The following is a 26,899-nucleotide window of genomic DNA, read 5'->3' as shown; positions in this document are numbered from 1 at the left end:
AAGCGTCAATATAAATTACAGAACAAAAATAAAAAGAGATTTGTTTACAAAATATTGGTGGAAAATTAGTAGTACGCCAAATCCAATACCCCTGCTTTGTCGAAAAAGCAGTAAAAATATCTGAAATTTTATATGAATATGATATTTAATTTTAATGAAAATAATTATATATGTTAACTACATTATAATCTATCAATTTAAATAAATTGTAGCTATTTTACAAGTTGAAACCTATTAAATTCATTCTATAACCTTTTGTGGTAACATCAAAATTGCAAATAAATGTCTGAAAAGGAATATAAAAGAATAAAAATCTTATTCGTGAAAGGTAAAGAAAAAGTCTTTGCATCCAGCAGTATGCGACCATTTTTAATTGAATTTTATAGTTCAAAGCACAGCTCAGTAATCCATCTCTATAGTAAGAGGCTTGAGGGATGCAAAGACTCTCTATGTAAAGTAGGGGTGCACAACTTTTTTGAGTGAAGGGCCACACTCATATTTGAGTCATGTTAGCAGCAAACATTATAATTTTTATCTAAACATTAGTGTTCTAAGCACCAAATATGTTTATCAGTAAACTTAACATATTTGCAGAAAACTAAATATTTATAATTATTTGAATTTAATTAAAACTAAAACAACTGATACATTTTTTAAAAAACTTTTTCCATTTTTCACAATAATTAAATTATCAAATATTTATATATATATATGTAACATAAATATTTGGGGGAGGGGATATAAATTCTAACCAAAAAGAAGCTTATGGAATGAAAGTGCAAAAAAGTATGCATTTTATAGAATAATATGAATTTGAATTAAATATTTAATAAAAGAAATTTTTTATTGTGTTCCCGCAGGCCGCACATGAACAGTCTTGTGACCCTCAGNAGCTTATGGAATGAAAGTGCAAAAAAGTATGCATTTTATAGAGTAATATAAATTTGAATTAAATATTTAATAAAAGAAAATTTTTATTGTGTTCTTAAGTTCCCGCAGGCCGCACATGAACAGTCTTGTGACCCTCAGGTCATAGGTTGTGCACCCCTAATGTAAAGCATTCTTCTAAGGAAAATACAGGGAATTTTCATCTTTTAAAAAAAGTGCAATCTATGAGATGTTTAAGGATGATATTTCAGCTATATTAAACTAATTCATTTACTTTACCATTATTTGTTTTCAGTATATTCAGCTATTCCTTTTTTCCTTAAGTTTCTTCAGCCATTATAACTAGTATAGTTAGCCCATTACGGCTCATACAAGAGCTTCAGTGATTGTATTTTTCTTCCTAATATATTTAGTATAACATGTACCGAAAAAACACAGGGAATTTTATTACAGATTTGAGTGGCAGCCCTGCGTAAGAGACAGAAATCCAAATATGTGAAAAATGTTTATTCAGAGAAAGCGCATGTCTGGTTTGTTAATACGGTCAAACCCTGCTACGGTGAACCTTCGAGGGACCGAAATTTCGGTTCACTCTAACCGGGAGTTCACTATATTCGTACTGCAAGCAATTTTAACTCATTTTTCCGAACTGCTCCCTTTTATGACACATTATTTAAATTAATGACCCATAAAAAGAAACATGAAAATGATTAAAAAACAATCTGTTAACTTTTATTTTTCATGACTCTTTGTCTTGCGTATTATTTTAGGAATGGGAAACAGAGATAGAAGAAGCAAACAAGAAAAAAATGCTTATGGCTACATTCCACTCAGTCAGGGCCAGATTAACCTATAGGCACACTAGGCCTACATATAGGCCTACGAAAAACTAGGAAGAAAAAAAATTTCTGGCAAAAATAATTTAGCTTTAAAAACAACAAGTGTATTTTGCACGAAACTATGAAGATACAAATAAAAATATAATATTTTTCAGTAATAAATTATTTTGCAGAATCTTATGATCCAATATATTACTTTTTTGCAATTTTTGGATTCAACGAAATCTTGTATTATGCTGTCGAATTTTATAAAAATGTCGAATATTAATAAAATGTCAAATATTAATAATATGTTGAATACTAATAAAAATGTTTAAAAAAAATATGCAAGAAAATTTTAGCATATATTTTGAAAAGAGGGGAGAAGTGGGGGAAGGAGGGGAGGGCTCAAAAACGCCTATGCCTAGGGCCCACGAAAGGTATAATCCGGCTCTGCACTCAGTACATGGTTTTAAAAATCGGTATATTTATTTTATGTAGAAATGACCAAAAAATGAAGAAGAAAAATCAGTAGAATCGAGAATCTTAATATCCTCTCTTTTAGTCCCCTCTGTCCGCAAAAAATATTATATGTGTATAGCAAGGCAAACATTTCGTTCACTCTATCCGAGATTTGAGGTCATTCCGAGTTCACATCTCTATAAGAAATTATTTATCATATATGGAATTGATTTATTTTGTTTTTAATAATGCTGTCTTTTATTAAAGAATTGCGACTTTTGCTAATTTAACAAATAACGCAGAAGAAGAGGAGGAAGGACAGGCATTTTATGCTGGTGGCTCTGAGAGAAGGTATACATTGTTTCTTAATTTAACAGTCTGATAATTAGATAGCAGCTGTATTAAAACACTCATTTATGTAAAATATTGCTTATTTCTTTTCAATGGTTGCATTTTACTTTTTACATATTTAAAAATTATATTACAGAAAGAGAATATTTTTAAAAGAGTTTCTTTCATTTAAGTTTAAAAAAACCTTATTACTTCTGGCATAGTTTCTTTAAGGATTTTTTTTTTATTTGTGGACTTCTCTGAAGCTGAGGATAACATGGTGCGTAGCGTTTTTAAAAAGTGCTTATTTTTGATTTTCGTTTTTTAAAAGCACTTTATGGGGCTTTTTTAATTGGGTGTTTTTAAAAAGTGCTTAGTTTTCCCTTTTCGAAAGTGAGATTTTTTCTTTACCATGCTGATTTTGCCACGTATTATACAAAAGCGTGTTTTTTCGCATTGTTCTATTCAACGTTTTCACAATTCATTTAACAACAATCTATTTTGGCATGAAAGCGCCAATCGTTTTACATGTTTGATGAAATACTTGCAAGTCCGCAGGTGCGTCTACTGAGCTGAGTTTGGTGAGATTAATGCACTCTCGTGTGCAACTCGGCTGCATTTTGCAAGGTATTCTCAATTTCAGGCTTCATTTTCCACCCTCTGATATCGAACCGAAAAACCTCTCCATCGTTTTATAACAGCTAATATAATCAATAAGAGTTGTCAGAAACTACTTATTTTTATCATGATCATGTAAAGTCTTTGAAAATTATTTTACAATTTGTTGATCTATATAATGCTCAAAAATATTTTTTGAGTGCTTAAAAAGTACTTAAAAGATGCTTATTTTTTGTTGAAAGGCTACACACCCTGGTATTATTTTCAGATTTTTTAATGTGAGAATTCCAATACTGTTTATGCAGCAATTTCTTATCAATGCAACAATTCCTAGTTTTAACTGTTTCTATTAGATCATATTTTTTTTTTGTGTGAGCGAAAATAACAAAATAGTATGATTATTGCATTATATCTAAGGCATTTTTTTTAGACATGTTTCTTTCTTAAAATATATATAATTAAAAATAATTGTGTCCCATGTTTTTTTTTATGATGGAAAAAAGAATTAGGAACTCAACTGAAATGGAATGGTGCTATTTTCTAGCTGTTATTAATAATTTCTCCAAAATTAGCAATGTAAAATTTTTATGTGTTAAAATGTTAGATTAGTCAAGGTACTAATTTAAATACCCGTAAAGGGGACAGAATTGTTATAAGAAGGAAACTTGTTTTAAAAAAAATCTAAAATGGCCCTGTATTGAAAGTGACCACTCTATTACATTAAAAGAGAAATAATAATAATGGGGATAGTAAGAATGTGGTACTCTTAATAAAAAATTAAAATCATATTTGTAATTTGGAAATGAAAACACATGCACCAAACCAAAGAATCGGGATATACTGGTGTCTAATAAAAGTCTGTCAGTCATTGATAGGAGAAATAAAATTGTCAATTTTAAAGTACATTTAAAAACAGTAAATTAAGGTAAAAAAAATTTAATTTAACAGAAAGTATTAAAGTTAAGGGGAACATTATCTTTTTTGAAATTTTGTGGTACAAAACAAAGTGTAACACAGTAACCCAATAGTTAAAATTGAAGAAATTGTTACCACTAAATTTTAAATAAGGTGGTACATAATGATCAACCAAATTTTATGACTGAGAATATTTAAATAACACAATAAATTACGAGTATTTGATGTTTCCGATTAAAAAATTACAAAAGGTACTCACCACATACATGATATATAGACGGGAAAAAACAATACATGAGTGAAAATAAAGAAATCATTAAATGTGGTACTTTTATCAAATTTTATATTTGTGTAAAAATCACACAACACTAAATGTAAGAATTTTTCAGTCCTCCATCTTTAAACTTGCTGAAAATGAATGCTATACAATGTTTCACTCCTTTACGCTTATCACTGTACTGCAATTTATCTTATTCTTTGTTCCCAAGCTTGCTCTACAACTAGTTAACTTGCTCACCTGCTAAATCTCTTTAAACCATATTCTTTACAAATCACCCCAATCATGACAATCAAGATCATGACAATAAAGAAGGGGATCAATTTAACTACAGCTTTTCTCTTCATATTCTTACATTATCTATTTGAGACAAGATTTTTATTTCAAAAGCATCAAATTCTCTAAAGAGAAAAGCTTTCTCGATAGAGTACAACGTTAAAATTGTAAAACTTATTGAAGATGGAACCAATCAATCGGCTCTGTGTAAGGAATTTCCTTTGTCAAAATCTACAGTTTCAAACATTTGAAAAAAACTAAGTGCAATTCTTGCCACATACGCAGGGTGCGTACAGACTCCTTATACTCTTTAGAAACTCCTTGGAAATAAAAAAGTCTCCAAGGAGTACTTGGAACTACTTAGATTTCTAAATTAGTTCTTAGAAACTCCTTAGATTATTGTATTGCATAAATGAACTTACTAAGTACGCTGATGAATTTGCTGTCCAAACAGGGAAACTAAATTATATGACTTAGCTGTCAAAATCTAATAGTTTAGGAAAAACTTTAAAAGAAAAAAAATTGAATTGGAAGAGTTAGAAGAAAAAAATGACAGCAAATAATTTTAATTTTACATGTTACAAGCAAACTTAATTAATAATTTACTGTGATATTATTATTTTTTTTTTTGTATAAAGTGCCTTAGATTTTTGTATGTATTCAAATTTAAAAATATAAGATTGGTAGATTTTTATGTTAATCTTTAACATGTGTACTTCAACAAGATTTATTAAAGTATTTGAAACTGGAAAATGTATTTATATGTAAAAGTGATAACTTTATTTATTTTTCTTGATGAAGTTTGACAAAGTCAAAATTTATTTCAAAAGGGCTAGAAAAAAATATGCAAACTATAAATTTTTGCGAGTTCCTTATAATAACTGCTTTTTAATTAAAAAAAAACTGTCTAATTATCTTTTACGCAAAGTTTTTAAATTTTTGATAAATCCTTAAAATTTCGGACTCTTTGGCTTCCTTCTTCTGATCTCTGTATGAACCCTGCGCATACGACAAAAATATTTTTTTGTCAAAAAAACCGTGTCAGGCTAGAGAAAACGTGGAAGAAGCTTTGTTAAAATGGTTCGCTACTCAGCGGGATAGAAATCTTCCTATGACCCGACCTATGCTTCAAATTAAAGCGAATGAGTTGGATATCGGGAACCATCATTTATAGTGGACACATTACTGAGTCCACAGATGGTTCACTACTATAGCGGGATTGGACTGTATGTGTATATATATGTTTCATTTTTGTTTAAATTCCAAAAATACATTAAAGGTGGTCTTTACAGCGCACTATGTTTGCATACAATATACTTACGCAACTTTACTTTTATATTTAAATAAAGTTAACTGTTTCATCTTTGAATTTAAGACATTAGATTATCTTATATACATTTAAGGGGAAAACTATTGGCATTGCATAAGTTGCATGATTTCGACAATCTCATATTTCAGCAAAGTAGACCCAGTGCAAAAATTAAAACTTTTTTTTTTAATGGGCCTGGTTAAAATAACCCTCATTTTTTTTTCCCAAAATTTACTGTATTAGATCAATAGATTCTACTTCAAAAGTAAATTAATTGTGAATGACTATCATTCAGACAAAAACCTCTGTTGAAGATTGAAAAGAAAAAAAAGTATTTGATGATAAATTAACTTGATTACATAAACTGAAATGCATTCAACTTGATTTGATAGTAAAGTATCTGTTTTTATGAAGTACACATTGTTGATTAGGTTTCCTAAAACCTTATGAATATATTTTTAATTTATATGAAATTATGTTTTAAATAATCAAAGTTTCATTACAATGTCAATCTTATCTTATATACAATGATATGTAATATAAATTTTGATAGGCAAAAAATTATGATATGCAATATAAATTTTCAGTTTTTGAATATATAGACAGTTCATAGTGATTTAAACTAATTTTTAACAATTTACTTCATTTATGAAAAACTAATCTGTTTTTAAACTAAAATTATTTTTGCAACTTGAAAAAGTTATGGAATTTCTTTAAGCAAACTATAAGATATAATTTATAAATTAAGTTTATATGTTATTATAAAGCATAAAATATGTTGCTTTTTTTATATTTTAATCATGCTTCTGAGACTAATTAGTATTCAATTTTTATGATTGCCTTAAAATTGAATTTTTTTTTCCTGACTTGTAAAATTAAATGCAGAAATTGAGATTCAAATTTTTTTTTTCACATTGAAAAAAATATAGAGAAGGAAGTTTTAATTGAAAAAAAAAATTGAGAAGTTTATTTATATATAAATTAGCTCCTCACTCAATGAACACTAAATTATTATTTCTGAAGTTAAAAAAACATTTAAATATGTTGTTTTTTAATGTTTTTTTTTACTTGGTCAGGGAGGAATAAACAACCCTGAATGAAAGTTATTGTTGATCTTTTGAGAGCATTGTTAACTATTTAATATAATATCTCGATTTAAAAAAAAATAAAGTTGAATGTTTTAATTTTAGTGGTCAACAAGTTTTGGGCCCAGGAAAACGCAAATCTGGAAATCAAATTGTAGAAGAATTATTTGATGCTGTTAAGAAGTAAGTCGGTACTAATTTTGTCATCCATTAGTGTGATAATTTAATTAGATTTATTTTCACCTGAGAAACCTAATTGTGGTCTGAGGATCACTCATTTGCTAATGAACAATAGCTTCGGTATTGTTACTTACTCCGCACCTGGAAAGTCATGAATTTCGATACTGAACAAAATTTATCATGATTTTTAACTATTTTCTTAAAAAATCATGGATTTAGGTCACCGAAAAATCTATTTTTTAGTGTGGAATTCCCCCCCCCCCATCCAATTTCATGGTGTTCCAAATATCTGAATGTGTAACAAAATCCCCACTCACAGTCATATTTGATTAAAATATAAAATGAAATGTTTTTATCATGTTCTCTAAAAGCTATCATATTCTTTCAAAAAATGAAATAGAAAACATCATTTCGAGAGCGAAATATCTTTTAAACTTCTGTGATTTCAGAATATTTGTTATTTTTTTATTCTATCAATTTAAAATTCTAACTGAAGCAATTGATAAAAAAATTTTTTATTCCGAAATGAGAACGGAAAAATCAAGAGTATTTCCTTTCTTTGGGATGAACAAGAGAAACATCTTACGAGTATAATTCTGCAGAAAAAAAATATTTGCTTTTGTATTTTTTCAGCTATTTTATTGCTTCAACTCTTTCTTTACTCTGTTTTTAAAATTTATAAATATGAAGATGCACAGTAAAACAGTTTTGGTTATACCTATTATTTCAATTAATATTATTATAATGCTTTTTAAATTTATTGCTGTGTTATTGTCAGAGAAAATAGTGACTTCGTTAAGTTATGAAAAGTTCTTGGAATTAGTCATGAATTCGAAAATGTAGCAGATATCCTGGATTTAACACGCGTGAGCCCTTGCCTACCATAATGCTTTTACCACGCTGACAAAAGGCGATTTCTTCTAACTATAACGATTATGTTGTTCATCTAGTTATGAAGACAAACTGTTATTTATTTTCATTACCTATACAAGCTGCAATACAATGGTTGATGAGGCAAAATTATTTCCATCCAATTTTTTTGTAGGAAACTCAGCAAATCCACATTTTTTCCACAGGGTCTTTGATAATAGTTATTTATCGCAATGCCTAGTCTTATCAGTGCCACAATGCATCTTTTAATGGCCATGATGCTATCCAGCCTCAATGTGACTCACGTGACAGAACTCATGAATGTAGGCTTAAATTAATTGTAGAATTTAGAAGTTTTTTTAATCAAACATGCCAGTTTTTTTAATCGAAAAACTATTCCAAAAAGTACTGTTTAACTTAGAGAAAAGTGCATAAAGTAAAACTACTCAGCATTCCTTGTTCATTCAAAGTTGCCATCGTTTTTTCAGTTCTCAGGGATGAGATTTTTCCGCTTTTTAGCTGATTTCCGCTTTTTTCACTTTCATCTCTTGGATTTCAGCTTTTTTATCAAAAATTCAGATTTTTCTAAAAATTTCCCTTTTTTTTATAAGTATTCCGCTTTTTCAGAAAACTCACCCATTTTCAAAGAGAAACACAAAATTCAAACTACATAGCTACCANGCAATTGTATGTCAACACATTATTTATTACCTTAAACTGTCTGGAATTTATTATTAAAGGGCTGCGCTTGCGTAAAATTTACTATCATGGAAATTCAGCTTTTTTGCCTTTTGGCTAATCTCATCCCTGAGTTCTGACATAGCTCTCAAGATAGGCTTGAAAACTCCCCTGATATCAATTTAAGAATTGGGGCTCTAAAATGGCAATTTTTTTCCAGATTTGAGTGGCAACCCTGGTTTAACCAAATAACATTCCATCTTATTTTTTTCACTTTCGTTTTAATTTAATCTGGTGGTAATCAAGTATGTCATTGATGTTAATGAAAGTTTTGAAAAAAAAAATTACTTTTTGGACTAACCCTGTGTGAATGATGTGTTTTTTAAGGAATTGTGGAGAGCTTCTTCATCAACCAGACAAAGACAATAGAATGTTTCATGGAACAGGATATGTTCTTGGATCAGAAGGAAGTGCTTCTTCTGCATCTTCAAACAATGCTCCCACAGAAATCAGATTAACTTTATGGAAAACTGGCTTTACTGTTGACAGTGGATCTCTTAGAGACTATCATGAGCCTCACAACAAAGAATTTTTAGATTCCATTCGCCAGGGGTGAGCACTCTCTTTCTTTTTACACACACTCTTTGATTCTCTGCCTCAACTACAAATAATGTGTACAACTTAGTACCTGTTAATGACAACGACCTTCATCTATCGAAAAGTACCTTGAGATTGAATCAAGTCAGCGGGTCTTATATACTAGTGAATTGATGTTTAATAATCGTAGTTCCAACTCCCCCCGCCAGAATTTTATTAGGGATAGAATTTGGTGAACGGATACTTGTGGGCCATATTTGTGAAAGACCGGGAGAGCTAAGTTCACCAGATTTTTTTTCTCTGAGTGTTAGGCGTGAGAGTTATTAGCAGTTGGTTGTTATTAGCAGTCGAGTGTGCGCAGAATCCGTTGTGTGTAAATGAGACTGAGAAGCGAGAGGACAATGACGCAGTCACGATCGGTGAGTCGACAGTTCGATCCGTGGAAATGGGTGTTGCATTGGACGTGGGTGAGTTCGTATCACGTCCGGGTCACCGTTGTGGCGGTTGGATAATGTTGATTGACCATAGAATTTATTTTATGACCACTAAAAGTTATTTTATTTTGTTAACATCGGAACGTAGGAAGAAGGTGAATGTAAATCGGCACAATGTTTCATATCACAGAGACAGTTTTTAATGTTTAGGCAAATGATAATTTCAAACTGGCGTCCGTAACTGTCGCAGTTACGATTTTGTTACAATTGCCACAAACTATAGCTAACTGTGAAAAAAGTTTTGCATTTTGAATATAATTTAAAAAATTGCTTTGTTAAAGACCCCTTTTTTATTCCACCAATAAAGATATCGATTGTGATATTAATTTTGAGCAAGCGTTTTTTTTTTTCTCGGGCAGAGGGGGAGAAGTGTTTGGGCTTACAAAACTTTGACAGCTGTAAAAAATCGACCCTAAACTTGTGCTCTTATAAATACCTGAATTTATAAACTCTGTGTTTATAATTACAAATAAATGCTATGAGAAATGTTCAAATGAACAGAGCCATAATGCACAAGATAAAATTAACTTTCAGTATAGGCCTTTCTTCACACTAACCTTTACTATTTCCCACATTTTATGTAAGCGAGACCCTTCATTTGCATTTTTTAATCAACAGATGCTCCTACGAAACATAGGTGGGAAAGTAGCTTGCTTCCCATATACATTTAAAAATTATTGAAGTTGGTGGAAGGGATAATATATATCTATATAATAAATGAGTAAGTTCAATAATTTCAAGTTTAAATGTCTGTCAATCTACAGTTAATGTCTGAGACAGCACAATTTATTTTGTTATTATTTGCATATTTTTCAATTTTATAATTTTAGCCTGTTTCTCAATGGTTAATAATGATAAATTTGTATTCTATTTTCAATAATTTTGAAATAGGCATTTGCATTTATTACTGCATAACAATTTTTAAGGCTGTAATACAGTTTCAAATGCATTGTTATGTTTTATATTTCAATTATAATTATGTTTATGAAATGTTACTGATTAGAATCAATAAAATTTGATTTAAATTTTTAAAAAAAATCTTTATTTAATCAAATTAATAGGATTTATTTTTATTTATTCATTTAAAAAAAAAGCATTCCTGCTTTTTTTGTTGAATTATGCTTTCTGGTTTAAAGAAAACTAAATATTTACAGTAATTTCCCAATTCTTATATTAACAAATTAACAGATTCAACTAATGACTCTTTTAAGACTGTTTTTAAATAAATTTAGAATTTTTTTTCCTATCATATATCGCTAAATAAACATGATATTTAACTGATTTTTTTTTTAAAGCAACAACTATGGATATTTTGTTAGTGAGGTTACTTAAAAATATCAGTATGAAATGTCGCAATATATATTTGTAATGTGTACAATATAGTCAACTCACAATGGAGTTTTAATACTGAAGGGCTGAGAATAGCAACTCTCTGTGGGGAGTGAGTTGCCGACCATGTCAATCTTCATCTATGAAAAGTTGTCCCAACATAGAATCGAGTTAACGTGTCTCATATTCGAGTGGATTGGAATTGTATTTTTGTAGTGGTAGTCCCACTACAGTACTCCTCCACCAAAATTATATGAATGATAGTATTTGATGAACAGATACCACTAGTTGGTTCATTGCTGTTTTGTCAGAAGTTGGAAGAGCTGTATTAAGATCACCGTACTTTTGCTGATTGTGTGAGCTGTGTTAAGTTCACGGTCGTGATCACTCCTCTGTTGCCATTAGCAGTCGAGTGCATGCAGGCCGATGTCGCGTTTGATCGAGACTGAGTAGCAACAGTGCGAGGAGGTGGATAATGTCTCAGTCACAAGTAGCAAGGCAACTGTTCAATGTGAACCATCCATCGAAGTAGGTGTGTTCAACTCAAAGTGGGTGTTACTATCAAGGTAGGCGTGTTCACGTCCCGTCCGAAGGTCACCAATGTGGGGGTTGAGTTAACGACCATGTGTTAAGTGACAAGTGTGAGTTAACGACCATGTGTTAAGTGACGAGTGTGATTAACGACCATGTGTGAGTTAACGACCATCTGTTAAAAGGTACCCCAACATAGAATCGAGTTAGCATGTCTTATATACTAGTGGATTGGAATTGTGTTTTTGTAGTCATAGGCACACTACAATTGACAATTATCACACACTTCCTTGACAATTTATTTCAAAGATTAGCATTCAAGATAGACACATTACAAAGGTCCTATTTATTATATGGAATAAATTTAGATTTCCATAATGTGGCCAACATGATACTGTTGAGTGAGACTTGATAATAGAGGATTTTAGTCAGAATCTTGAGTGTTTTTCGATTATAGTACTGATATAGTGATTATTTTTATTGAAGGGAAGTCCCCCTGGAGCTTCGAAGACAGGCAAATGGAAGAGAAACGCAGGTAAGCCTTGATGATCATAGCCATGAAGATTATATTCCTCCTAAGAAAGTCCTTCAAGCTTTTAGTGGTGCAGGATTCAGATTAGGAAGGTATGTATCTCGGCTGAATAATTCACTTTTATTTTTGCAAAAACTCAAATTTCGTAACCCTGTCATTTTGAACCCAATTTAGAAAATAAGAGAACTGCTGTGCACAAGAACTGGTGCAAACTAGCCTTTGATGTGACTAACATGCATTTCTATACATGGCGAGAAAAACCTCACACTATTAGCCCAAAGAGATTTTTACCCACAGCTCATTTACCATTGATAATGTTTTTATGTAAGTGGTTGGTTTAAGCCATCGCTGATATTCGAACCTAGGTCACCTCCTTGAGAGGATCAAACCGCTGAACCACTCTGCAAAGTTTATTGATATTAATTTGGAAAACTTTCTTATTCCAATTGTATTTGTAATTTTTTTTTCAATTAATTTTTGCTTGACTATTGACCATTCAATTGCTGCTTTTAACCCTTGGGTTATACTTTATTTACTAGAAGGTCTTTAAAACAGGGTTTATATACACTAGGAATATTTGGAAAACTATGAATCGTGAGGGAAAACGAGATATGAAAATATGTCTGGGGAAAATGTAATTTTACACGAAAACTCGGAATTCAACACCCTCGTTGGATTTTACCCTTCTATTTTCTGCCGTAATTTTCACTTGTGCAATTAAGGATTAACGAAATAATTTTTAAAAAACTTCCGGACCAACCGTCATTAAGTGCATCCTCGAGATTCAGTTATTCTTAAGAATTTCTGGAACATCTGGTCAATCAAATGTCCAAGTTAAGGAAACTTTTGCCTTGAGAGTATTGACACATTAGATCTCTTTTTAATTCACTTTTGTTTCTCAAGTTTCGTTATCCTTCATTTATTATGACACACTGTTTCATAATTTTGGAGAATACATGAAGTATTACAAACAAAACGGGTTTTTTTTTAACGTTTGCAATGTTCATTTATTTTATGTCTATTAAGGAAACACTATTTTTTAATTGAGTGAATTCCTCGAAAGTACATGCGAAATTGCTTTCTTTAAAAATCATCTGCTCTTATAATATTTTTTGTTATGATTGCAGCTTTCTTTTTTTATTTATCTTTGATTCCACTACAATTTGAATTTTTCTTTTAATCACAATAAATTAGTTTTTCCTATTCATGAATTTTAAAAGTGTTTTTTTTTTAAAAATTCAGTTAGTCTCATTATATCCTACCTACTTCCTTTTAAGTTACTACACTACCTTTTAAGTTATGGCTTCTTTTTAGTTTCGTTTCCATTTCACAATTTTTAAGTGTTTTTTTTTTTAATTTTATTTTATTTAATTTCATTAATTCATTTTCCTTGTATTTTATCTTTTTCTTTTTTTCCTTATAATTAAGTATAAAATATATTACATTTTTTAATCATCAATTTGTTTTATTACTTTTTTTGTTATTAGTTAATTTGGTGATTTTAATAAATCTTTAATTTTTTTATAATTTCGTTTTATTTACTTTATTGTGATATCTGTTAGTTTCTTTTTGTCTTGGTTTGGTATTTATCATTAAAATAAATTTCTTCGAATATACTTTTTTTATTAATTCTGCGGTTTCACCATCGTGATTTATATTTTCCCCTCTATTTATCCATTTTTTTTTCAATAGAAAATCTTAATACATTGCCTTCGTATAGGTTCCCCCCCCTTCTATTCTTAAATATGCTTGTGAATTGATTTTAATATGATTTAATTTCAATTAAATGCAGATTATTTGTGTAATATTTTTTTTTTTTAAGTATGACTTAGTTGAAAAGTTTTCTTTTTATTTTATTGATGAATAAGTTCTTCCCTTATTTTTCATTTCCTTGCAGTTTTGTGATGTTATCATAGCTGCCAACTCTACTGGATTTTTCAGTACACTACTGGATTTTGTCAGTTTTTCCTGGTCTACTGGTTTAATAAAAATTCTCTTGGTTTTTGTACATTTTAGAAAATTCCCTAAAATTGAATAAGTTTCTTAAAAAAATCTCTATTGAAATAGATTATTTCTTGTTTAAATATGTATTACTAATACATGATGAAGTAAGCCTCATTTAGCGATATCAATTTAAAACTTTTTTTTTGTTCTAAAATGTTCATTTTTTTTTATTCGGAACTCCATTAAAAAAAAATCTTTAAACTATCTTTGGTGAATTAAATGCCTTTTACTATTCAAAATTATGAGTAAATATAACACATAAAATTTTCAGTATATTTAATGTCAATCCTAACTGGAAAATATTGCAGTTTTCTATTTTTGTTACTATTAAAATCCCTAAAATTTCCTATATGTAAAATATTTAGTACGTTATGCCACAATTATTATGAAATTTATAATATTTAGTAACATCTACTGGATTTTTTCCTATCCATATTGGCAGCTATGTGTTATATACATATATAACTCATAAATGGTAACATAAAGTATGTAATTGAATTATAGTATTTTTCATTGATAAGACAATTGAGGTTTTAATACTTTTGTTCTATTGTAAAATGTGTGATACAAGAAAGTAACATTGTTCAAGTTATAGAAATCTTATAAAAATACTTTTTGATTAAACACCTAATCAAAGAAAGTCAAGCATTAAGAAAAGCAAAGGAAATCTCATGAAACTGCCGAGTTTAAAGAAGATATGTATCAGTATAGTTTTTTTAATGTTAAGACATTTTTAAAAGAGATTTTCGAACAAATTTTGTCAAAATTAGGTGGAGACGAAAGGGTCTCTGCATAAATTGTTTGCAGAAGTTTTTTTTTAATAACGATGGAAGAAAGTTAATTCATTTTATCTATGTGAGTTAGGTTGCATAATTCCTTCATGGTATTGCATTTAAAAAGTGTCAACCATAAAGTAAATCTTTCAGTTAGTGGAGTTTTGAAATCTTTTCCCATTGCTGTATTTTTCAACAGCTGCATTTTAATATTAATTTGAGGTTCTTAATTTTGGTTTCAAGGGTATATACTATATAAAGATTCTCATATTTATTTTTTAAAATAATTACAATTCCTAAATTAAATAATATAAACAAAACCAATGATTAAATAACGCAATATATTTCATACCTAATTATACGGGGGAAACGATAAAATAAAAGGAAAACTTATTAATCTAAATAAAAACACTTGAAAATTATCGAACCGAAACGATAATTAAAAAAGGCACTAGCATAAATATTAAAACCCGAAACAAGGCAAGATCAATGAAATTCAAAAAAAAAAAACCTAATGATAAAATTTATGAGTAAAAAGAATTAATTTATTGAGTGCGAAATTTATCGCGAAAAGAAAAAAAATAAAACGTAGTGGAATCAGAAAAACAAAACTGCAATCTGCTTCATAAAATAATCCTATGTTTAAAATAATAAACAATTCTCCTTTTATTTTATTTTTTTGTTGATAAAAACAAGATTTTTAATTACAGCAGATGTGATTCCACACCAAGAAAAACTTGTTATTGGTACCGCACTTCCAAAGAATAAGAATTTATTCAAAAGAAAAAGATTTTAGTTTTATTAGTCGATGTCAAATAAATATATTTTTCTCTTTTCTTTTTCTGTTCACTGATATGCATGCAATGCATTTTCCCCACCCCCCTCGTAAATCAAGCAGAAAACGAAATCAGCATGCCACACCCTTGAGTTTGATTGACGGCCTAAAGGAAAAAATAAAACATTCCTCCCTTCCCTGCCTTCAAGGTCACGGAGGAAATGACGTTTCTCTGGGTAAACGGGGAAAAAAATCTTCCCCTTCCTTACATTTTCCTCTACTCAACTTCAAGGATGAGTCCAATTTCTGCTTTTTTCGTTCTAGTTTAAAATCGTTCTAGTTTAGAATGGCGGGAAATTCGAGCAAAATTTTTCCCGGTTTTCTGGTTTCCCGGTTATCTGGATACCGGATAAATGGTTCTCTACTGTATATACATATATATATATAAACTTTTTAAGTTTCATTTAATCTTTTTACGTCATTCCTTTTCTGTAAATCCTTTTCTTAATTTATTATTCAAAACGAAACGCTTAAATTCACATCCTGTCCTTTTATCTATTTTTGGCTCAAGTATGCTTTTATTAAAAGTAAGACAGTTTTCCCTTTGCTCTTTGTAGGAATTGCGCGACCTATTTGATAAGCCAATTACAATTACTAAGATTTCCCTAAAATGAAACATTTTACGGATTTACTTTGCAAGATTTTTCCTAACTTTTTTTGAGGAGCTCAACGATTTCGTGTCCACTTTGATAGCCGTTCTCTGTCTAATAATTAATAAGTAAATTTTGTACCATCCTTCCCTGCCCAAGACCTGTTTTTATCCTTCCACTCTGCAATGACGTTATATATATATATGTGTGCATAAATTTTTATTTGTATAATTTTTTTGCATCTTCTATTCTAAATAATGTCACTAGTTTATCATCCTTGTCATATGTATAATAAATATCTTATTTTTTCAGTATTTCACCTCAAGTGACTGCAGCAGCAGCATCGACGGATGATCGCAAAAAGAATGAGGCTGAGGCTCAATCATGCATTAAAGTAGATGACTCTATGCCTGTCACAAGCATTCAAATTCGCTTGGCTGATGGATCAAGGTATTATTTGTGAATTATCTGTTAAAATCATTACCTCCCTATAGATGCTGTATTTTACATCTTTTCTAATATTCCCCTTACTTTTTTTAAATTTGATTTACTGTTGCCATGTAACTACAGAAGATATGAGCTCTGAGAGTCAAACATGGAGCATTTTTTATTTCCGTTTCATTTTCCAGCAATAGGAAAGACCTATTTCTCATTATTTGTTGACATCGTTTTTTTAAAAAGTGTGTAGTGTTTTAAAAAAGTGATTAGAGGTGCTTATTTTCGATCTATTGTTTTTTTTTCTGTAAAAGCCCTTAAATATGCTTTTTTGCATTGGGTATTTTTAAAAAATGCTTGATTTTTAGTTTTTTGAAATGGGATGATTTTTCTTTACCATTTCAATTTTCGTCACGAGTTATGCAAAAAGTGTGGTTTTTACAGCGTTCTAATTGACGTTTTCACAATTCATTTAACCACAATCCATTTCCGCATACCGTCTGTCTGTAGCTCATGAAAGTGCCAATCATTTTACATAAGATAATTTTGACTCCTCGTGAGCTATATAATAATGTTAATAATAATCAGTTTGAAACTTCTTAAGTTTGAAAATATTTTTTTTAAAAAAATAATATCTTATAACTATGTAAGATAAGTTCCAATATAAATTGCAACTTAATACGTTTAATTCAAAAATATTTTGAGATGCAAGACACAAAGCAATATTTAGCATTGAATCTATATTAGAAATATGATTGCTACTAATATCAACTGTATTTTTTGAAAAATATTAAAGTGCAAACATTTTTAAGGACTTAATCTTTTAATCCAAAGCAAATTACTGAAATGAAAGCAGTCAAATCTGTTTTTTTTTTTTAATTGAAACAAAAACTGTTATTGTAATTTAAATTTCTGATGTAATAGTTTTTCGGCAAATCTGCTGCATATCCTTTCTTTTTCGATTGGCATTTCTGCCTTTTTATGGTTGCCAGATGAAGTTGAGTTGATACAAAACCAAATTTTCTGCTTCATTATTCTTTATTTTTCATTATTCTCAAATGAGAATAGAAAAATCACAAGCATTTTTTTCCACTTGGATGCCCAAGGAAGGCATCTTTTGAATATAATTCTGAAGAAAAAATAAAAAATCTTACAAAAATTTCTACAGAAAAAAAAAAACAAATTTTTTTACTTCACAAAAGAAAAATCGTACTGCAAGAACTCTGTACCGTTCTGCGACAATGTCGCCGTTTCACGGTGATTCTGACACGGAGATATACACTGAGAAAAATAGCTTTTATTCTAATGATGAGATTTTTATAAATTAAATGCAAACCTCAATAATAAATAATATGGATGTTATGCTAATTAGAGCTACTACTGAATCCTACTTTTGCTGATAAAACACATTTTCGGCCACTCTAGGAGAAATATTGTTTTGTTTGGAAGGCAATTAAAATTTTATTTTTCATGTATTTCTCCATATTGCAGCAATTTTTAAGAGAATTTTTGTACACCATGTAAGATGTTTTTTATAGTTCTTATTTATTTTATTTATGAAAAGTAATGAAAAGTAAAAATTTTTGAACTATTTTAAACTTAACAACTTTAGGTGACAAAATACGATATTGGAATTTTAGATTTGTCCTTTAAATGTGTATTATTATAAGTGATGTAAAAATTTGTGTACTTAACAATTCTAAATTTTTTAGATCATTATTGAATAAAAGAATAATTATTAAAAACTTTGCACAAAATTTTCTTTGGATGAGCAAATCTTATTGTGTGCAAGACTTATTCAGTTCTTTTAAAAAATTTCCTGAGATATGGTAAAATTTAGCATTAAGGAATGCAAAATTTTGACTGGTCTCTTGACTTAAATATTAGCACCCTATTTTCCTCGCATACTTTGATAGTCAAAAATTGATTAATAATTAATTTTAAAATTCAAAAATAGTGAAAGAGTGTTCAGAAAAACTCTGTTTTTGTGTCTGATTCTGTAACTAGTTTATACAGTTACAATTTTATATATGTCTATTACTAGTTTATACAATTGCTCTAAATTAATTACGTTCGTTGTTTTGTGATGTAATATTATAAAAATTTATATTCTTCAACTAGTTATTTTTAAAATAATTGTGTTTCAGTCAAATACTGCTATAGAGAACCTTCAAGGATCCGATATTTTGGTTCACTTCAATCCATCTGTTCCGCTAACAATTTTAACTTATGGTTTCAAACTCCCCCCTTTAATTATACATTATTTGAATAAATGACCCATAAAATGAAATACAAAAATGACTGAAAAATAATACGTAGTAACAAAGAATGTGTTAACTTTTATTTTTTATTACTCTTCTTCTTGCGTACGGGAAAAAAAATTAATAATCTTTAGCCCATCAGCAATCCTCAACATCAGCTACTGAAACACTTCCCGACTCTCCGATAATTTTTCCAAAATTTATGTTATTCCGCTTTTTAAACCTGTCTAACCAGCCATTCGAGCACATAAAAGTAGTCTGATTTGAAGCATTTGTCCGCATACTGGAAGATGGCAGCTTCTTTGAATGCTAAACCCATTCAATAGTGAAGCAATTAAGAAAAATGTAAGTTACTACATTCCATGCTATAGATGGTTTTAAAAATCGGTATTTATTTTGAAGTGGAAAATTCAAAATTATGACCCAAAAAAATGAAGAAAGTAAATTAGACAGAAAAAAGTGTTTGTACTTCCTCTCTTTTCTTGGTTCACACAAAAAATAATGTGGCACGGGAGCTAACATTTTGTTCGACTGTAGTTTTTTGAGACACCCTTTTGAACCTTTGAGATAGTCCATTAAAATCCTGGAACAAAATGTGTCTTGCATAAATGTGTTTTTCTAATATGATTATTTTTAAATACTAGGTTAGTTATGAATGCAAATCACAACCACACTGTTGGTGATATAAGAAGATTTATAGTTATGTATCCTTTTTTTTAAATCATCATTGACATGTATTTTATGAATGGAAATATTTCAGCGAGGTAAATAATATTTACTTACTCAGAGATCCTTTCAAATAGTATTTAGTGTTAATTATCTACATACATGACTCAAAAATAAGTCGTTCAAAAACTAAACAAAATCAGAGGTCTGTAAACAAATATATTAATTTATGTTGAGTGCACTCTGTAGAATAAATGTGGTGTTAAAATAACTGAGGTAGTTCTTTAACAGTTAGTGATTCTCAAACTTATTATGAAATTTGCAATTTTTTATTCCATTTCATAATTTATAAATCTGTGTCATTTCAGATATCTGTGTGTTCATGTGCAGCAAAAATAAATATAAAGTATAATTCAACATCTCACATAATCACATTCAATATAATTCAATGATAGCTATAAAATTTTTTATGTAATTACGAAATTAAAAATGGATGGGATACAATTCTTTTGTTCGTTAAATGTGTGATAAGTTATACATTTGTGTAGAGTTTTTAAAAAGTGCTTAAAGGTACTTTTTTATTTTTCGTTTCTTAAAATCCCTTAAAGGTTTCATGGGGCGTTTTTAAAAAGTGCTTAATTTTCCCTTTTCGAAAAGGAGATTTTTTTTCTTTACCATGTCGATTTTTGTCACATATTATGCAAAAAGCGTGATTTTCACATTGTTCTATTCTATGTTTTCGCAATTCATTCAACCACTATCCGTTTCAGCTTACCGTCGATCCGTAGCGTATGAAAGTGCCAATCATTTTACGCGTTTGGTATAATACTTGCGAGTGTATCTACTGAGTTGGGTTCGGTGAGATTCTTGCACTCTCGTGTGCAACTCTGCTGCATTTTGTTATGTAAAAAATATACACTTCTGATATACAATATTTACTCCATTTCAGGCTTCATTTTCCACCCTCTGAAATTGAACCAAAAAAATATCCTGATCTTTTTATGGTGGCTAATATAATGAAGAAAAGAGTTCTTTGTCAAAAACTAGTTATTTTATAAGTGCTTAAAAGGTGCTTATTTTTTGTTGATTAGGGTATTCACCCTATTATATTGAAACTATTAAATAGCATATTTTTGCTTGAATAATAAAGCCAATAATATTAGAAATCTTTACTGAAATAAGTGGATTTGCTTTAGCCTCGCATAAAAAGTTAGATTAAACGATAACATGAAAAAGTAGCACTCATCATTTATGACTGTCGTTCAACAACCGACCCAATTTAGGATTTACAACTACTAATATTCAAATCCTATTAATTTTGAACCCAATCCAAAGGACAAGGGAACTCCTAGATCAAGTATGGGGAGAAATTTGCCTTTGTGGAGGACTTTGTGATAGAACTAACCCGCATTTGCATTACACGGAGAGGGAAACCGCTAAGACCTCCCACTGATAACCTGACGGCAAGGCAACTCTAACCCATGATCCGTCTACCACTGAGGATTTTTATTGACAGTTATTAAGAGCAAGAATTTCTAAATTGTTATATGGGGAGGAAAACCACGAGAAGCTCCCACTGTTAGCTGGACAGCAAGGGGATTCTAACCCATGATTTGTCTACCACGTTTTAAGTCAGCATTGTGTTCGTTGCGAGCTGCATGTGGAACTCTTGTTGGCCAACCAGCTCTGAGATTGAAACCCGATTTGAATCATTGGAAGGTGAATGCTCTATCCTCTGAGCCACCATGGCTCATCTACAACTTAAGCTGCTGTCATGTTCAAAAAGTTTGCCCTAAGATAATTCATATCATTATTTCCACTGTTGGCATCCCATTTCTTCCACGAGTCCTAAAGGCCAATGAAATTGTTTGGTGATGTGTATTGAAAATCTTACATTTTAATTTAGCACTGAAAATTATATTATTTAAGAGTCTGTTTAAGTATTTATACATAATGATGTCTAATTGTGAAGATTTGTATGTTATTTGTAACTGCTATTTTTTAGTAGGGAATATGCTTGCTTAGTGTGTGATTTGTTAATTTAATAGTAGTGTTAACAACAAAATTTGATTTATGTTAACAGTTATTTATATAGTAATTATAAAATTGGGTTTTACTATACTCATTTATTTAAAGCATTAAAAAACTACAGTTATTTTAATTTGTTAAAAAAATTCATTAATTGCTCCTACTTATGATATATTAAATAGCTTGAAAGTTAATACTATTATTTGAACTAGATATAAATTGCTTTAAAAAACTGTTTTACTATTTCTTTTAGAAAACTAACACTTCAGTTGGTCAGAACCCCTGTGGCAGAATTTTTTCGAGCTATCTGTGACAAAACTCTCTGCACTAATCTTTCTGCAAGATACTTTTAATAATAAGAAGCATATATGTTACTAATTTAAAATTACAAAAGCGCTGTGTTTAAAAAAGAAAACTATATAATTTTTTTAAATTGAACATGTAATAATTTTTTATTTTAATATTATGGGGGATATTCTCGCATTTTGTTGGGGGGAACACAAATTATTTACTTCTTCTCAGTTTGTAAATAATCATCACAATAAAGAAAATGATTAGTAACCATGAAATCCGTAGTAGTAATTGCTGGAGAGAAAAAAGATCGACAACAAAATCACGCGAATCGGATTCCTCAAATGCGTGTTTCGTTTCGAGATTAGGTTGTAGTAAATAATATCGTATGAAACATATCGTATATAAAAAACAATAGCGGTAACTTCTAAAAAGTAAATAGTCAAATGCACAATTCGACTTTTCCTTATTGTTTGAAATATATCGGGATATTTAAAATCCATGTGAATATCAAAAACTGCCGAAAATAAAATCGAAACATTACATCGATTTTCGATACTATCGGCGTAAATGGAGTGCGTCAAAAAGTTATTATTTAAATGCAGGATTCAAGCGTTATGTGTAAATTTCTGTGGAAAAGAAATTTTTTTTTCTTCTTGCCTTTCAAACGAAAAATGTTTCTGCAAAAACTCTGTAACGTTCTGTGACAATGTCGATTCTGCCAGGGGGATCAAAGCCTATTTCTTTAGGTAAGATTTTTTTTTTCACTGTGAAGGAAACTTACCTACCCTGATTATTTAATTTTAAAAAAATAGATATTTATTTCCTATTAAAAACATAACAATACTTAACTGTGATGTAAGATCTCGTCCAGAGTATTCTGAGTTTTCCCTGATGACTTCTTTTCCTACGAAAGAACTTACTGACGAGAATGCAACGCTCGAGGAATCGGCTCTGCTGAATTCAGTGATTGTTCAGAAAATGAAATAAATATTCTATTTATCTTGTATATAGTACTTATATGTAAGAAAAATAAAACATTTTGTAATACTTGCTTCATTTACGCATTTCATGAAAGCTGTGTCAAACATTTTTAACCACAGATTTTTAGAAAAATAAACAAAACCATTTTGCGCTCTTTTTTACAGGGTTTCCATTCCACAAGGAAAATATAGGGAATTTAAAAATCACCTAAGATAACAGGGAATTTTGTTTCTTATTTTCGTCTTTTAACCTCTTCGAGACATGTGAGACGATTGTACTCCGGAAAAAATTCCGGATTTATTGCCAATTACGATACCGAAGTTTCCGGTAATCCAAGGTTTAGAAGTTTCGAGATATCATCGATCACATTTATGTCTAAAAATTCTTGTATATTTTATTTAGAAATATTAGAACTAGAATTTGCACTTGGCATCTCCCTCATTTGTAAATATTTTTTTCTGGAAGAATAATAAATGTGATTAGATGTAAAAGTAAACTTTTGCATATGTGGGGGGAGGAGTTATCGACAATGCCAACCTTCATCTATCAAAAGGAACCTCAAGATTGAATCAAGTTAGCATGTCTTATATACTAGTGAATTGAAGTTGAATTTTCGTAGTGGTAGTTACGCCACAATACTCCCCCACCAGAATTTTATCAGGGAGAGAATTCGAGGAACGGATACCACTAGTTGCTGTGCTTGTGAAAGACCGGGAGAGCTGGATTAAGGTCACCGGGTTTTTTTTAGTGCTGAATGTGAGAGATGTATTGACTTCACGGTCGAAGTCGCTCCTCCATCGAAGAAGGCGTTACCAGATGGAAGTATGCGTTACTGTCAAGATATGCATTATCATATCACGTCCGGGTCACCAATGTGGGTAGAGGAGTTATCGACAATGCCAACCTTCATGTATCAAAAGGTACCTCAAGATTGAATCAAATTAGCATGTCTTATATACTAGTGCAGTGGTCGGCAAAGTGCGGCTCCAGAGCCGCATGTGGCTCTTTGGCTCCTTAAGTGCGACTCTCGCACAAATATCCACGGAAGGCGCAATAATATTTTAATTAAAATAAAACTTGGTAAGAAAACAGCAGAGCAACTTTAGCATTTGTCAAAAATCATCTTAATACTACGATAACCGAGTTGAAATTTTCTCTTTTTGAAATTGACGTTGGTAGCTTTAAATACAATTGCTGGATTTAAGAAACAAGGAAATATGGCACTTTAAATTTGAACGTCTTTGTGTTAAATTGGATATATTGGAGAAGAAAAAATTTGATCTTAGTTCACAACACAAGTGGTCTGCTTTGAATGACCTGGAGAAGGAAGACATGATCATTTTNTTATTTAGCGAAGAACTAATGTTTAAATATTATCAAGAGTAAACTGAGAAGTCGTCTTATTGATGAGAACTTGGAATCATGCCTAAAATTAAAAATAACAACATACAAACCAGACTTACTCAAACTTTCCAAGGAGATACAAGCACGTTGTTCGCATTAATAAATATTTATTAAGTATGAAATTTAGTTTTATTTAGTGTACTACTTATTTAGTGTAATAAAAGTTTACTAAACAAGCAGATTTGGCTCCCAATTTTTTTTTAGAATTGTTGTTATGTTCATATTTGGCTCTTTGGCTAATAAGTTTGCCGACCACTGTACTAGTGAATGGATGTTGAATTTTCGTAGTGGTAGTTACGTCACACAGAATTGTTTATTTAAATTATGCTGCATATAATCCATTTAGAATTTCGTGTTTTTAAAATATAAATTATTTAAATTTATGAAGACATTAATTTTTTGAAATGCGTCATTAATGATTTTACTCAAGAAATTTTCAGGAATTTTGAGTTGGGCTCACAATCACCCCTATATATGCATTCGCAGGGTGGCGGCAATCAGGGTAAAGAAAATTAAATCTGGTAGGCAAAGTATTTCTATATCAGTTTATTTGGGGGAGGGAGGAGTAATAATAGTTTGATTTACTTAATATATCACTACTTAATTCAAAATAAAAATTATATTGTTACACTTTGAACTAACGTTATTTAGATATGTTAGAATTGATGTGAAAGCAAAAATAAGACTGTTAAATTGTGAAAAATATGCTTTCTCAAAAAAAAAGGCTACCGCTTTTTATTTTTTTCCATCCTGATTCTGTTTCCATATGAACACGTTTATGACTCGCCCGTCCCGAAAAGGTTAAAAAATGATAACCAGTCAAAGTGCAATTGTCATATTTTACCTTTCCTTCACCACAATGCTTCCCAAGTAATATAACTAAAAGAAAAATGGGAATCAATTTGTAACACGAAAACCATTTTTAAATGAATATAAGGAAAATTAAATCACTAAAACAAGCGTACACCTCCGCTCTCCATCAGATCCCTACCTTCTCTCTCTTTGTTTCTTTTTCTTGAGGGTGGGCCCACCAGACACCCCCCCCCCACCTAAAATTGGATTCAATCAAAAAACAATGTCTGGTGATGTGAACTCCTTAACACTCGGTATACTTAATCAGTTCACAAAACACAATCCTGGAATACAAAAATATTAGAAAGTTAGATACACATATAAAACAAGTAATGTTCAGAAAAGTTTTTTTTTTTAAAGTGTTCATTTTTCAGTTTCTAATCTAGACAAAGCGTCCGCGTTTGTCAACTTCTCACCCGGACAGTGCACCACCGAAATGTCATATTTTTGCAGCGCAAGTGCCCATGTCTGCAACTTCGACGATTGCGGAGCATTTTTGGAGATGAAAGTCAACGGATCCGCAATTAGCTCCACAGCTGATCCGAAAATCCAGGTTTCAAACTCCACACTGCAGAGTAAGCCTCTCTTTCAATCCATGCCTGCTGATCTTTAGTCAACTTTTGGCTGGCATGGCTGATAGCGTAGGTATAGTTTTTCCATGTGTTTTGTGATTGAGGAATTTATTATCTAAATGTAATTTAATTAAACCAGTTACATACTTACAAGTAAACTCTTCTTGGTTTTGATAAAATAATCTAATACAGAAGTTTTCACTGTAAACTTCATATAAAAGGTAAAAATCGCAACCAGTGATCAAAATAAAGACAAGCCATAAACGTCGTTGATCGCTTCCCTTCGATTGGGAGATAAGCGAAATTCTAATAAAAAGAACATTAAAACAAAACCACCGTTATTGTCAAAAAATCCGTATAAAATATCAATAAAAATTCATCTGTTCACAGCAAATTATAATGCGTTTAAGCAGGCAAAATAAAGTATTAATATTTAAAAAAATGGATTCTTTACGAAGTAGAATTCATGGGTAATTTTCAGGAAATACGACACATATGATTTTTTTTTTTTAATTATTAACCTTTTGGATTGGAATACTATATTTCTTTTTTTAACTCTTTTTTTTTTAAATTCGTTTATTAAAAGAACTCTAATTAATACCTCATAGAGAGCAATATACAATAGTTAACAAGCATTTAGCAGTTTGCAATTATTGCAACCTTGCCTTTGCATTCAAGTGCCAGAAAAATTACAATTTATAATTTTATAGCTTTTACTTCCATGTTCCATTTCATTTTTAGTTAGTCTTTGTGTTATTAATCACAAGACTTTATTAAACAGCTCTGATAGAATAATATAGTTTATATTAATTATTTAGAGAACGCAGGAAAATGGCAATGTATAAAATCATTCCAAAAAGCTAATAATAATGATGTTAAATAAACTTTTAAAAAAAAATTGTCATTTTATTCTATGATATCAGATTTTAATGGCAGTTACATTAAATTGTCGTATTTTACGAAAATTACTAGCAGATATATAGTACATTCGCAGAAGTCGGTAAATGAATATATC

At 30.1% G+C, this 26,899-nt stretch overlaps 1 protein-coding gene across 2 annotated transcripts in view; it reads left to right on the top strand.

The window, feature by feature from the left end:
• LOC107456115 (NSFL1 cofactor p47) overlaps positions 1-23,131 on the top strand; it is a 35,980-nt gene extending 12,849 nt beyond the window's left edge. Inside the window, exons 3-9 of one of the 2 annotated variants that reach the window (XM_016073893.3) lie at positions 2,436-2,519; positions 7,084-7,161; positions 9,094-9,318; positions 12,144-12,281; positions 16,704-16,841; positions 19,732-19,791; positions 22,936-23,131. In XM_016073893.3, coding sequence (XP_015929379.1) covers positions 2,436-2,519; positions 7,084-7,161; positions 9,094-9,318; positions 12,144-12,281; positions 16,704-16,841; positions 19,732-19,791; positions 22,936-23,062 — 850 coding nt within the window. In that variant the 3' untranslated portion in view covers positions 23,063-23,131. The remainder of the gene's footprint in view (positions 1-2,435; positions 2,520-7,083; positions 7,162-9,093; positions 9,319-12,143; positions 12,282-16,703; positions 16,842-19,731; positions 19,792-22,935) is intronic. The other variant, XM_016073894.3, reaches the window with a different exon arrangement.
• Positions 23,132-26,899: the final 3,768 nt, after the last annotated feature.

The sequence above is a fragment of the Parasteatoda tepidariorum genome, chromosome 8 (genome assembly GCF_043381705.1).
Source record: "Parasteatoda tepidariorum isolate YZ-2023 chromosome 8, CAS_Ptep_4.0, whole genome shotgun sequence".
In the NCBI taxonomy this organism is placed as follows: Eukaryota; Metazoa; Arthropoda; class Arachnida; order Araneae; family Theridiidae; genus Parasteatoda; species Parasteatoda tepidariorum.
The sequence above is the reverse complement of the archived record's forward strand: the minus strand, read 5'-3'. Positions and strand labels throughout refer to the sequence as shown.